This window comes from Ammodytes marinus, assembly GCF_949987685.1.
Source record: "Ammodytes marinus genome assembly, chromosome: 6".
NCBI lineage: Eukaryota > Metazoa > Chordata > Actinopteri > Uranoscopiformes > Ammodytidae > Ammodytes > Ammodytes marinus.
This window is the reverse complement of record NC_137235.1, coordinates 16918861-16932085: the sequence shown is the minus strand read 5'-3', so window position 1 is coordinate 16932085 and position 13225 is coordinate 16918861. Positions and strand designations below refer to the sequence as shown.

Genomic DNA, 13225 nt, shown 5'->3' with positions numbered 1-13225 from the left:
TTAATAAGACCAGTGGTAAAGGAGAAAATGAAATTGTTGTCCTTCTCAGCATCTTGCTAAGCTCACACATCCAACAATCTGTATGTTACATAGCAAAGTGTGAGCATTACATAAATCAATTTTGACCTAGCCTGTAGTACATAACAAACGTCATTCTGATTATACAGTAGATAACCTTGTTTTTACAGCAACATGTTCATTGTGATATACTGTACAATGCCCACGTCCACAACCCCATCCTTAGCTATAGAGCCCTTTAACAAATAACAGTATGCTACATACACGACTGTCTGCTTTTCAGTTTTGGATTCACTTTATAAGATGTGCTTCATAGGACTTTTTTACACACTGTATTCACGTAGTTAATCTTCACTGTGCCTGTGGGATTTGTTAATAAAGTTGCTGTAACTGTTACTGGTCTGCTCATTTCCAGTTTGCTTTATGTCATGACCCTTTGCCGAGTCAACCGCACAGAGTGGAATTGCCACTTAAAAAGACACCCACACATGATGGCACACTTCTCACTCGCGTCCCATATAATGGACCACAGTGGTACAGATTTAAATGCATGAAAATCAGCTGCTGACACTGCTGCTTCCTGTGGCAATGTGAGTGTGTGTACATGTGTTTATTCATGTGTGTCAGTCAGAAAGAGAGGGAGGGAGAGGGAAAAAGGGCTGCGTTAGCCCTCCTGCGAAGGGGAGATAAGCGCTCAGCCTGAGCTCTGTCAACCCTGCTTTCCTCTTCCGAGGGACACAGCCTTCAAGAACCACCAGAAATAGACCCAAGGGAGCTTCTCTCTCTTTCTCTTTCTTTCGCGCACACACACACACATGCACACACACAATCACCCCCTGACAGACACAGCTGGGCAGTGTTTGATGTGACATCCACTGATGATGGAGCATCTGCCTTCCCTGACTATGCACATCAACTTGGTAAATTGCCCGATGTAGAAGGAAATTAGCTAAATCGTCTTGTTGCTTGTTTAACCCATTGTATCCACACAGCGGCTGTGTGCCATTTGTGAGGTTTGATGCACATGTCATAGTTCCTTCCCTTGTTTCGTTGTCTTGTTTGACGTGCAGTAAAAGAAGAGAGGGCTGGTTGAATGACAAAACAGAGTGACTGGATTTGGTATTCACAGTATTCAGCATCTTTTGATCAGTAAAGCACTTATTGACCTTCTTATACCTATAATACATGTACAGTACATAACATATGACATGCATTCACATAGACCCACACAGATATACATCTGATAAAGTGTTCCACGTAACATTAAATACTTTATAATATAAAATCAACAGATAATGCACCTTTACGGTAGATTATTTTACTCCTGGTTTTCAATTGGAATCAATAAATAACATTTTATATACTCTCAAACTGGAATGTACTTTTTTTTTAAGTGCTTGACTTCTGTTGCATTGTTCTTCCAAAAAAGGCATCTTTTGTTTTTTGTTTTTGTACTTTTTGTTAAGTCCCATTTATTGACCTCATGGGGTCACATTTTCGGCAGGCTGTTAACTGGTGCAGACTTCTCCAGCGGTGAACCAGCAGGACTTTTGGTCACCACCGCAGCCCCAGCGACCATCACTTGACCTCCAGCCAGTGGAATGTCAGACTTCCCTGCTGTGCCTCCTTGCTTCTCCTCTGCAGCCTTAGCTTGCTGCTCTTTGCTCTTAGCCCCCTCCTGGGAGCCCAGCTTGATTGGCCCCAGGACGTTTTTGGCCACCGTGGTCAGGTGGCTGACGAAGCTTGTCTTATCTCCGGGAGAGATGGGCCGCGACTTACAGAGAGAAGGTCCGCAGAGGGAGGGGGCCACAGCAGTCGGGGAAGGAGAGGGGGAAGGCGAATGCTCCTCTACAACCTCCAGGCGGCATTTGTCCTCCCAGTCAAGGGTTCCCCGGTAGCAGTTGACTGACCCAAGTCCCTGCCACACCTTGCCCAGCGAGAGAGGCTGCCCGTGTGGGGGGACCACGGGAGCCAGAACACGGGCCGGGAGTTTGGGGCTTTTGGAACCCAGGTCTGGAGTCCTAGAGTCACTGCTCTGTGCTCCCCCCGGCTTCCTCAGGCCGTCCCCCATACCTGATGGTTTATAGGATTTGTTCATGCTCAGAGGACCTGATGCGTTGATGCCGATAGATTTATCCGGGGTGGAAGCAGAGCTCTTGGCAAAGACAGCGCCAGGTAAACCAGGCCTTGACGTGTTGTTTCCTTCCTGCTTTGGTTCAGTTCTGCCTCCTAGCTGCTCCTGGGAATCTTTACTAGAGAACAGACTTCTGGCTGCTCTGTGGTCCTGCTGTCTGAAAGTGAACTCTTCCAGACTCTTTTCAGGTCCCCTCTGACCGCCCAGACTCCCCGTTGTTCTGGTAGGTGGGCTAGGAATTGCAGCTTGGGATGTTTCCGCACTGAGTCTGGAGCTTGGGCCAACCTGAGAGCTCAATGACGGCTCAGTTGTAGTATGAGTTTTTCTTGTTAAGGATGACTGGGATACTGTTGCTCCGGCGCGACTCAATCTCTCCAGGCCTGTCCCAGAATCACTCTCCCTCCTATTCTCCCTCTCCCTCCCTCTCTCCCTCTCTTCCCTGTCCCTCCCGGCCAGCAGCGTCTCCCTGCTGAGCGGTGACTCCTGTCTCCCTAGTCTCCTGACAGGCTTCAGAACGCCGGTCTCTGGGCTAGTGGATGACGAGGACGAAGGAAGGGGCGGTGGGTGAGGAGGCAAATTTTCCCCGTCCGTCTCCAGCAGGCTCTGGAGGCCCAGCTCGCAGAGGAAGGCGTCCTTGCGGTACTCGGAGTGCTGCACCTCTAGGCTGTGCTTCCTCAGCGGACCGCCCAGCCCTCCGGTGGAACTGGACTGGGTGAGAGGGGAGCCCAGCTTCTCCGCCGACTGCACCCGCTTGAGGAGAGGCGAGCGCGGGGGTTCGGCGCTCTTGGGCCTTGGGCGGACCACCGGTGGCGAGGAGTGGAGCTTGACAGGAAAAGACTGGGTGGTGTTGGAGCTCCCGATGGTGTGGCCGGGCAGAGGTGGCGGCGAAGACTGGGTGGGAGAGGGGGTGTGGGCCAGCGGGGACAGGGGGATGTTACCGGCAGACTTACAACGGGCAGAGCGATACTGGCGGTGCAGTTTAGGAGAGAGGCCGTGCAGGGAGCTGGGCCTCATGTGCTGAGAGGGAGCCGGGGAGTTTGGAGTGCTGGAGGCAGGAGAGCTGCTCTGGGAGGAAGCTAAAGAGAATACAGAGAAGAAAAGATCAATTAAGGTAGTTCAATGTTTTTCAAAATATGTTTAGTTTATGGTGCAGATCTTAAACAGAAAAAATATTTCTAATGTGAAATGATCTTACGCGGTTTTTATCTAACACTTGTATTTTTTTTATTTTCAGTGGCCTACCAAGGTGTGAGGGCTCCGGAGTAGAGCGGTAGCCCTGAGTGGGGGAGCGGGCAGACAGGCTGTGAGTTGGGGAGCCGGGAAGACTCTCGCTGGAGGACAGAGAGCGGTTCAAAGAGGACAGGCTGCGGCTGGTGTGCAGCAGATTGGACTGCTTTGTGATTTTACGGAACAAGGAGTTACGCTTCTTACTGCGGGACAGAGAGACAAAGAAAAGGTGGGATAGGAATTGTAATGGGATAAATGAGTGCTGCATGTATAGGCCGTGGAAATAATATAGATTCATCAGTTAATAAACTTTTTTTATAAATAAATGTCACGTTTTGTCCAGTTAAAATAAGACAATGTGTACTTGCAGCATGATTCATAATTGACTAAAGATTTCCAGAGAAAACTGAAAAGAATTCAAACTAATGGCAGTTTGGAAAAGCTATAAAAGCTATGACATGCTCAGAAAATGGTCAGCAGCACTGTAAAACCTGTACAGTATTTGTAATTAATGTGCCGCAACTTGCAAAAAAAATCACAGCCTTTTAGATTGAGGTTCGCACCTGATAAACAGTCAGAGTTACTGAACATATTGCACTGTTTGTAGGAAAAAAACAGGCAAACTCTTTTACTATTATATTGTATTTCAGTTCCCGATAAAGGCACCAGCAACAGTGGTGCAGGGACGTGATCTCCTACCTGTCCTGGGTATCCTTGCCCATGGTCTTCTTGTTTCGTCTGGCCATCTTACACTTATAACTGGCTTTACGGGCAGGACCGACTTTGATGGAGGTATTCTCAAAAGGCGTGGTGGTTACCGTCACCTTGTTCCCGCTCTGCAAAGATCAATAACAATAGATGATTTCTGCACCGATGCTTACACCTATTCACTGTCAAGCTTATTTTCCTATAGACAACTGAGCAACAAAATGTCCTTTTTATTTACAGAATGAATGAGCAAACTGCCTGTGTATTTGGAATCTCAGGTTGTGTTCACAGTCCCTAATAGTTTGCTTCCTTGGTGCGCACCAGTTGAGAGGGGAAACATCGTCTTGTTTGGCAGATGGTTCGGATCGCGTTCACAAAGGAAAAACTCAAACGCACTATAAATTGTAAACAAAGGTCATGTGCAGGATAATGGCGTTCAATTACTAGTGAGACAGTTCAGCTTGTAAAAAGGCAAATCCCTCGCTATTTCTATCATCGCCTACATCACAGAGCATCGGCAGGTTATTTTCATGCTGAGCACATACTGTAACAGTGAAAGTCTATTAAATGTAGTGCTACTTTCCTCCACCAGCTCCATCAATATCAGCAGACTCTGTAACGGACGGAGCTTATGAGCGTTTGCTCCGAAAACGTGTGCTAAATTACTCAATAACACAAGCGTTTATTGAAAGACATGCAGGAGACGGTGAATTGCAACGTAAATACTCCGTTAGTTCACTTGCAAGCGGCCCGAGACCACCACTTTCAAAGGATGCAGAGTCCGGTCGTTTAGTTCACACCAGAGTCTTCAGACTGCATTGAAATTGATCCAAACGAACCGCGACAAGAGATTAAACACTCCAGGGTTCGTTTCAACCGCACTCAACAAGGCTGGTGTGAACGAGACCTTAGAGTTACATGGCAGATGCAACCACATGACTAGCCTTCCCTTGAAATCAAAAACTTCTTGACAACTTTTGTTGACAGAAATAGAACAATTGCATAGAAATATTTGTATAACCTACAGTACAATTGAGAATGAATGATCCTGCCTACCTTGAGGATGAGCTCTACCACTTCAGTGTGGACCAGACCATGGACAGGCTCCCCGTTGACGTGAGTGATGAGGTCACCAGCACAGAGGCCAGCTTCCTGTGCGGGGCCGCCGTCCTCCACATGCTGCCAATTCACACATTAACATTTAAGTTCACAACAGGGCAATATCAAATACATGTAAACATACAGAGTGTGTATTCTAAAAAGGATAACAACAATCAATAGTAGGATGAGCCTCAACTTTTCTTCAGTTCAGACGGTCTCATGTATCTTCATATTAGAGAGATGGCGATATTATAATAGTTTTTCCTTTACTTTGGCTAGTAAATTCAGTAAGATGTTATTATAGAACGACAGAAACAGGAAGAGAAATAACATTTAACTTGTGAAATTCGTACGCAAAAATGTAAATCAATCATCAACTCCTCAACAGTTTTAGATAAAATAATAAAAGACAAGGCACAAGCCATTTCTCTTTATGTGAGGTCACTGATTTCAGCTCCCACTCAAAAAACATCCTCCCAACAGAACATTCTGATTCTTCAACTGGCTAGTGTCTTACCCAAACAATGTGGTGCACGCTGTAGATGTCACTGTCTCCAATGTAGACCCTGATGGCCCTGAGAGTAAAGCCGTACTTTTTCCCGGAGCGATGGATGGTGATGGGAGGGCGCAGCACGCTGACTGCAGGAAAGAAGTCTCTGCTGGGTGAAGAGTCGCGGGACGAGGGGTTGGAGGAGAAGGAGTGGGGAGACATGGGGCTGGCCAGGGGAGAGAAGCCGCCATGCTGCTCCACTGGAGACAGGCAGAAGAGCAAAGCAGAAATGAGAGACTGTTTTAGAGTCAGACACGTTTCTTTACCAATGAATTTTAAAAACTTTTCCATGACATTTTACCCAATTTCCATAACCTTATTTAAGTTAAGTTGCTTTATTTGTCAATAAACACAAAGATAAGAAACTTTAAGGAGGTCAGTCTGTTTCACAATCATATGGCTCAATAATGCTGCGTCTCTCTTGAGCCATGCGTTATATTTGTCGTTGGAAAGCCATAAATTATTAAACACACACTTCCCAGGCATTCTTGTGGATAATCTAACTGCTAACTGTTAGTTGGCTATCTTTACTCACTCTTTCAGAAAAAAAAATGCTTACAAGCTGCATCCCAATGTGAAACACAAGTGCAATTTAAACCATGACACTAGATTTTACACAGTAATAATAATTCAAGGAACTATTTCACACAACGTTAGACGTGTTTTTAGATCTTTATGAACATGTTTTAAACACTAGCAAAAATGTGTGTAAATTTAAAACTTTTCAAAAAACATTCAGTTAATTGGAAACAATTTCCAGGGCTGGAAAACAGTTCTTCAAATGTCATTACTTTTCCAGAAAATGTCATGACCGTGGGAACCCTGTAGGGTGCCACAAACTAGTATTCCCCAAATGATTTTATTCTTTCCTTTAGCCTCTCACCCGATGGTATGATGACGGACAGGGTTGTGGCAGAGGCCGATTTGATGACCTTGTTTCCAGGTCTGGAGTTGCGTTTCTCTCCATCACCACCAGACAGATGCTGATGGCGTGCCCTGCGTAGAACCAGGTCATTGGTGGCCCGAGGCCCCAGAGGATCGTACAGCGGAGTCATCACGTCAACACCGGCTGCTGCAGGACCGGGGGATAATGCGGTGATGGCCGTGGTAACTCCTGGTGTCTCTCCGTGCCTAGGGGATTTGTCTGTGAGAAAAGAAGAGTCCGGTGGAAATCATTAAAGGTTATTATGTTCAAAGTAGCATTTAGAGGTGAAAAATAGCAATGGTAATAATTGTCCAGCTGCTAACTCACACTCACTCAGCAGCAGCCACTTAATAAGATATAAGCCTACAGGTTCCTTTTTTCACCTCCTCCGCTCTTACCTTTGCTTTGCGGTCTCTGTTTGATTCCTTTTTTTCCATTACTTATTGCCCTTTCATTTATTTCCTCCCCTTCTCCCATTTTACCCCTCATAACCCTAGAATATCTCAGAGACTACCCCCTTCTTACACACCTGCTCCATTGATCTCCTTCAGACTGTTCCTGTGCTCCAGGAGGCTTGGTGAGGGGACACTGGTCCCATCCAGTGAGGTTCCACGGACCTTGATGGGCATCTGGCGGGACAAGAAGTCTGGCTCACCATCCAGGGTTGAGGCAAAACGATGCGTATCCATCAGTGCAGAGAAGCGCCGACGAGCACCGAGGGGAGGGCTAGCATCGCCCTCCATGTAGAGGGACTCTGAACAAGACAGGCGCTTCCTGCAAGAGAAGGGTGTCACAGAAACAGTCACATGAGATAATGCAAACAGAGTCTTCGCTGTGAGACTACATATTCCAACAAAACTATGAGCTAGCAGCTCTGTGACATTTGAGCTAACTGATAAAATCAGCATGCTCCCAATGACAACGATAACATGCTAATATTAGTAACAGCTAATTAGCACTGAACACTTGGATGGTGATGGCTGCTGTAGATAAAACAATACGTTTTTACAATTTACCCTGTGAAAGACATAAGAGTGTATACGAATTTGTATGACAACTATAGTTTTTAAGACATTTCACTTAAAACCACAAATTAAAGCTCATGATGGCACTAAAAGATTGAAAGGGATCACTAAAGTCAGAAGGAATGAACCTCTAGGGACTTTGAATGTGTGTGCATAATGGCATGGCAATCCCCCCAGTTGTTGATGAGCTTTGTCAATTAAGACCAAAAAGATGGACTACGGCTTTAAGAATATTTTATAAAGATGGAACCACATTCAACAGATGAGCTTGAGGAAATATATCATGTGTTTTGCTGAGTAAGACTGAATGTAAAAATAACTTTTGTTTGTTTACAGGAAAACTCAATAGGACACCTTAAATTAAAGAAATTAATAGACGTAATGTTGAGCTGTAGCCAAAAAAACATTCACAGCTATACTGATTTGAATTTAAACTTGATATGAAAGAAGGAAAATTCATTGTCAGGTAATAGATAAGCCACCTCCACCTTATTTGATGAAATTGTCTAACCATTATGAATGCAGACCGAGGTATGAATGATTTATTTTACATATGAATGTGGAGGGATTAAAATGACATGTGCTTCCTAAGGATTGATGTGAAATTGAGTTATGAGAAGTAATGGCAATCCTGCTGCATGCTCTCTCAATCATAGAATGTATCAGTTAATAGTATGCAGCATGGAGCCTGCAGGTTGTAGTATTTTTCAGCTGCTTCACAACATGAAACGCACAGAAACAGAGCATGATTAGTTAAATGAATCTGGACCCCAGGATGACAGATAATTTTTTTCATTCAGGTGAAAACTAAAGGTAATAAGAGGTCTCTTTAGAAATGGGGATATTAGGTGCAATACATTTCTACCAGATGAGATTGCGATGCTTATTATTGAAAAAGTACACATTTGATCCACGTGTGCTTTTCTATTTATTTTTCATTTATTTTATTTTTTATTTTTTCAGCATCACCAGGGGATATGTGTACCGATGTCAGTTAAAATGTTAACTAGAATGTAACAGTGTTCAACATATTTCACTTTTGTCTCATGTTGACTCAGAAAGAGTGTCTCACAAAGTTACTTATTTTTTTTAAGTGTCAACATTTGTGTCAGTTATTTGTCACAGCTCGACTACTGAAAGCGAAAAAAAACTTCCGGGAGCCACCTTTTGAACACACTCAGTTCTAAGCATACAGAGCAGCCTTACATCACTTACATACAAAAATCATGATTGTGCCTCTTAAGGAACTCCTCATTCAATAATGCCCTCCACTCACATCTCAGGGGATCCTGTCCTCCAGCTCTTGTCTCTCAAGCTGCCCAGGCTCTCCCTCTTGGTCCTGGTGTCCTCCCGCGGGCCCCTGTGCTCGCGGCGGGACACAGAGGTCGTAGCTTTCTGCTCCAGCTGAGACAGATGCTCCATGCTGCTGTACACCTGCAGGTGGATGCAGCCAGATCAATAGTCATTTGGCGTGTGAGAAGTTATTCAAAGCTCTGGGAAATTATAGCTGCAGAATGGAGGTTACAGCTATATTCTTTTATTCATATGAATTGTATATCACATGTGAGACATTTGCCATGTATAAGGCTGATACCCATAAAAGACTAGATTTATATAATGCCATTGTTGTAATTCTCTACTGATATGATGATTTTCCTCAGTTCAGTTCAGATATTGCCGACTTACAAGAGAAAGTCTTTTTGGAGCAGGGTAGCTTAGATTAAAAAATATATTTTTTAAACACTTTAAGTGAATAGATTGAAACATACATTGAAAGTGTTGTAAATTATATTCAAATATTTGTTAAAATACTATTAGAAGGCAGTAAAGAAGCTTTTACAAGGAACTGGGGGAAGATTGCACGACAAGGGACCAATGTAATAACCCTCAAAGAAATCTTCTTAATGGGAAATCTGACACTTATCTTGAGACTACAAGAAGCACAGCTGGGAATATTGGAAAATTGACATTAAATAAGACTTAATATGGTGACGATCAAAATAGTCGGATAAATAAATCTATATAGTGCTGTATGAACTAGACAAGCTAGAACCAGCCTATTCTATTTTGCTTAACAAATTACTCAAATGATTATTTATCACAACCTTATTATATGCACTCAGAGGTCTTTGTTCACACCTGCTTTGCTCGAGTGTGCATAGCCACTCAAACGACCATCGGCGGTAACTTCAAAGGCATCTCAAATTTAATTGAAATTGAGCCTCTCAATGAGCCTTGAGCACTTTTTGATTATTATTTTTTATGAAGAGCCACTTCACGACTTCACAACCCAAACGTGAAAGGATGGACCATGTGAAAGACAGAGGGGAAGGCAGATGGGGTGACGCAGCACGAGGTGAACACAGTCAGATATCAGGATTAAAAGAGATGTGGACGTTGAGGGAGTGGGTGATGTGAGAGAAAAAAAATAGATCATTAAAGACACACGATCGAGTGGCGAGGACTAAGAAGTAATTGTAAAGTCTTTTTAGTCTCTTTATTTTCTTTGTTCTCTTCCTCAATGTCTTTTTACCCTAGCCCCTATTGATCTCGTTTGGTTTATTGTGTGTATATATGAGTATGTGTATCTCTTGCTCCTATGTATTGTATGTAAAAGCACTTTGTAAACCACTGTTTTTGGTGCTATATAAATAAAGATATCATTAATGGTGTAACAGTAGGTTTTTTTCCTCAGTTAGAAGAAGAAAAAAAGCTCAGAGTAAAACAACATAGAGGGTGAGAGAGAGATGAAAGAGAAAAAGGCAGTAGCGAGAAAGAGAGAAGGAGAGAGAGAGAGAGAGAGGTCCGACCTTGCTGAAGCGAGGAGAACAGGAAGAGAACTGTCTGATCTCTACAGGCTCGTCGTCATTGGTGTCATCCTCATCGTACGTATTGATGTGATGATAACGATCCGAGCGGGCTGGGGCAGAGGGAGATGAAATACATGAGCTGTCACCTCAACATAAAATGTGCATTTCAGACTGGGAACGCTGTCAGAAAATTATTGTAGAGCCCCCCCATAAAGCCAATATTGATGTCACTGCTGCTGTGCTTTACAGACGCATAAATCCATGGGGGAACGTACTGTCAAAGTAGCTGGTGTCCTCCTCTGACTCCAGGTGAGGGATGAACTCTGCTTTCTGTCTCAGCACACTGTTCCAGTCCAGCTCCGTGAAGAACGAGTGCTGCTTCACCTCGAAGGCTCCACCTGGTGGAAGGGGCATGGACGCCACAAGCTGTCAGCCTCATTCAGAATACAGTGTTAATGGACTCTTTATTTAAAGCTATGGAGCGTAACTTCTGTCACAACCCATGAGGAATCCGGAGTTATTGCAACAACACTGTTGGTGCATCTTGGTGTCGGTGGATTTTATTCCTTCTGCGGTACGTCCAGGTTTTTTCTAAGCAGTAGAATCAACAACCGAATCATTTCATGGACACTCATCATCGGCTTCACTTCATGGGCATACACTTATTAAATGCTGCCATACTGAGAATTACAGAGAGAGTTTTGTGGAGATGATATGCCTAATCAACTCATTTGGCAATGGCTTAACTATCCGACATTCATTTTTATAAAAGTTGCGCATGCATTATAGCTTTAAAGCAAGTAAAAATCAATATACAGTATGTGCAGTAAATGGGTGGAGATGGGGGTTTTGTTGTGAAGTAAAGGCAAAAGTCAGTACCTGTACCCAATCTCAAAAGAGGGTTAGTCTGCAAAAGGGCAGAGATGAGAGCCTGGGCATCCGCGGGCAAGGCCTCATCACCTTCAGGCCAAACTATATCATCTAAAGGAGGCAATAAAAGAAAGAGGGAAAGGTCAGAAGAATAAGGTACAGAGAAATTGCTTCCTTGAAGTAGTTTTCAAGATGACAAATCAAAGGGCAGTCCAAACTACAAGAAGGTTGTTATTGCATTTCACCAGGGGGAAAAATAAATGTTAACATGGTGGAAAACTATTCAATCTCGAGCAACATTCAAATTGTTAAGGCTCAAAAGCTCTAAAACTACATCACATGCTCGAGTTGCATAGCAGTGGATGGGGTAATAAGAATTAATACATTTTACTGATCCTTAAAGTCTTCTAAACATTATGGTAGCATGCTTTTAATCGATAAAAATGTGTTTTCAAAGTTAGGTAGCGGACGTTTGACACCATTTTGTTACCTGTGATGACCTGCCCAAAGAGCTCCTCAGGAGTGTCTCCAAAGAAAGGCACACAGCCCACCAGGAACTCATAGAGGATGATGCCCATGGCCCACCAATCCACCGGCTTTCCGTAACCCTGCAGGAGAATAACCTCTGGAGCGATGTACTCTGGAGTACCACATACCTGAGTCATGGAGAGAAGGGTAGTCAGAGGAAGATAAGAAGGGAAAAGAGAGAGAAACTACTTGACCAACTTAAATGTTGGCCTTCAGAAAACTTTATGCCATATAATGCATCTTGTCCAGGTTATGGTGAATTGATCATTGGTCACTTTAATCAAATGTTATTTTAAAGGGCCCCTCAGACATGTTGTAAAACATATACAAATGGAAACGTTAACATCTATCTTATCTCTGTTTTGTCTTTTAAATGTTCTATCATTGATGAAATATTAAAGGTTTCATTCTAATAACCATAAGCTGCTCGGGAGATCTTAATGTGCATTGCTCTTTGAGTGTGTGTGTGTGTGTGTGTGTGTGTGTGTGTGTGTGTGTGTGTGTGTGTGCGTGTGTGCGTGCGAGTTGTTTCACATGTGCACTCACAAAAGGGACATGATTATTGAGTGAATGAAAATCCCAATCATAATGTCCACTAAAACATGAAAAGCAAAGCCCCAGTCTATTTGACCCGCAGATGTGAGGTGATTAGTGGCAGACAAACAGATGCCAGCTCCAACCCAAAAGAGCTTGAGGACGAACGGGCCAATAGGACTGATTATGCCTGGTTTAATTTGGAGCATCAACAATAACTATGATTGCAAAGTGGGATAGTGATGACGATGGCGAGGCACTTATGATTCAGTCATTCAGACTGCAAAGGAAGCATTGTAACGCAAACTCTTTATTTGAAATGTATTGATGTTGCCGTATGATTTGGTAGGTTGGCACGCAGGTCTGGAGAAGACTAAAATACGCTGTGAATGCCAGCCGCGTGTTCATCCACCGTGCACCCTTTAACCCATTGATGACTATGGCAATCTAGGATGCATGTCCTTAATGCCTGAGGGTTTTCTGAAAAATAGTATGAATTGTAAAGTCTACCAAAACCTTAATATCTAAGCCTGTGTAGCACATATAAACATGAAATAAAATACATTTAAAAGTTAAGGTTCACAGGTTTTATTTAAACATGCTCCCTTAGCGCTTACAAACCAACACATTTTTCAAAAAATCGTCAAAATTAGATGAATTAGAAAATTATTAAATATTGTTAATAAATAGATGCAATGTGTTGTGTGATTTTCGTCAGTAGTCTATAGTAGACCTTGATTCTGCGCATCAAACGCCACTAACTGTTCTGTCGCCGACATAGCTGGCGTATTTTTT

At 43.4% G+C, this 13225-nt stretch overlaps 1 protein-coding gene across 1 annotated transcript in view; it reads right to left on the bottom strand.

Annotated features, from left to right (window-relative positions):
- Positions 1 to 1507: 1507 nt before the first annotated feature.
- Positions 1508 to 13225, bottom strand: part of mast1a (microtubule associated serine/threonine kinase 1a) — a gene marked incomplete at both ends in the record, with an annotated part of 64420 nt that continues 52702 nt past the window's right edge. The window contains 12 exons of the mRNA XM_080029237.1: positions 1508 to 3228; positions 3395 to 3582; positions 4079 to 4215; positions 5144 to 5266; positions 5706 to 5938; positions 6622 to 6882; positions 7193 to 7437; positions 8965 to 9122; positions 10499 to 10608; positions 10774 to 10896; positions 11378 to 11479; positions 11859 to 12024. Of these exons, the coding sequence (XP_079885363.1) occupies positions 1508 to 3228; positions 3395 to 3582; positions 4079 to 4215; positions 5144 to 5266; positions 5706 to 5938; positions 6622 to 6882; positions 7193 to 7437; positions 8965 to 9122; positions 10499 to 10608; positions 10774 to 10896; positions 11378 to 11479; positions 11859 to 12024 (3567 nt within the window). The remainder of the gene's footprint in view (positions 3229 to 3394; positions 3583 to 4078; positions 4216 to 5143; positions 5267 to 5705; positions 5939 to 6621; positions 6883 to 7192; positions 7438 to 8964; positions 9123 to 10498; positions 10609 to 10773; positions 10897 to 11377; positions 11480 to 11858; positions 12025 to 13225) is intronic.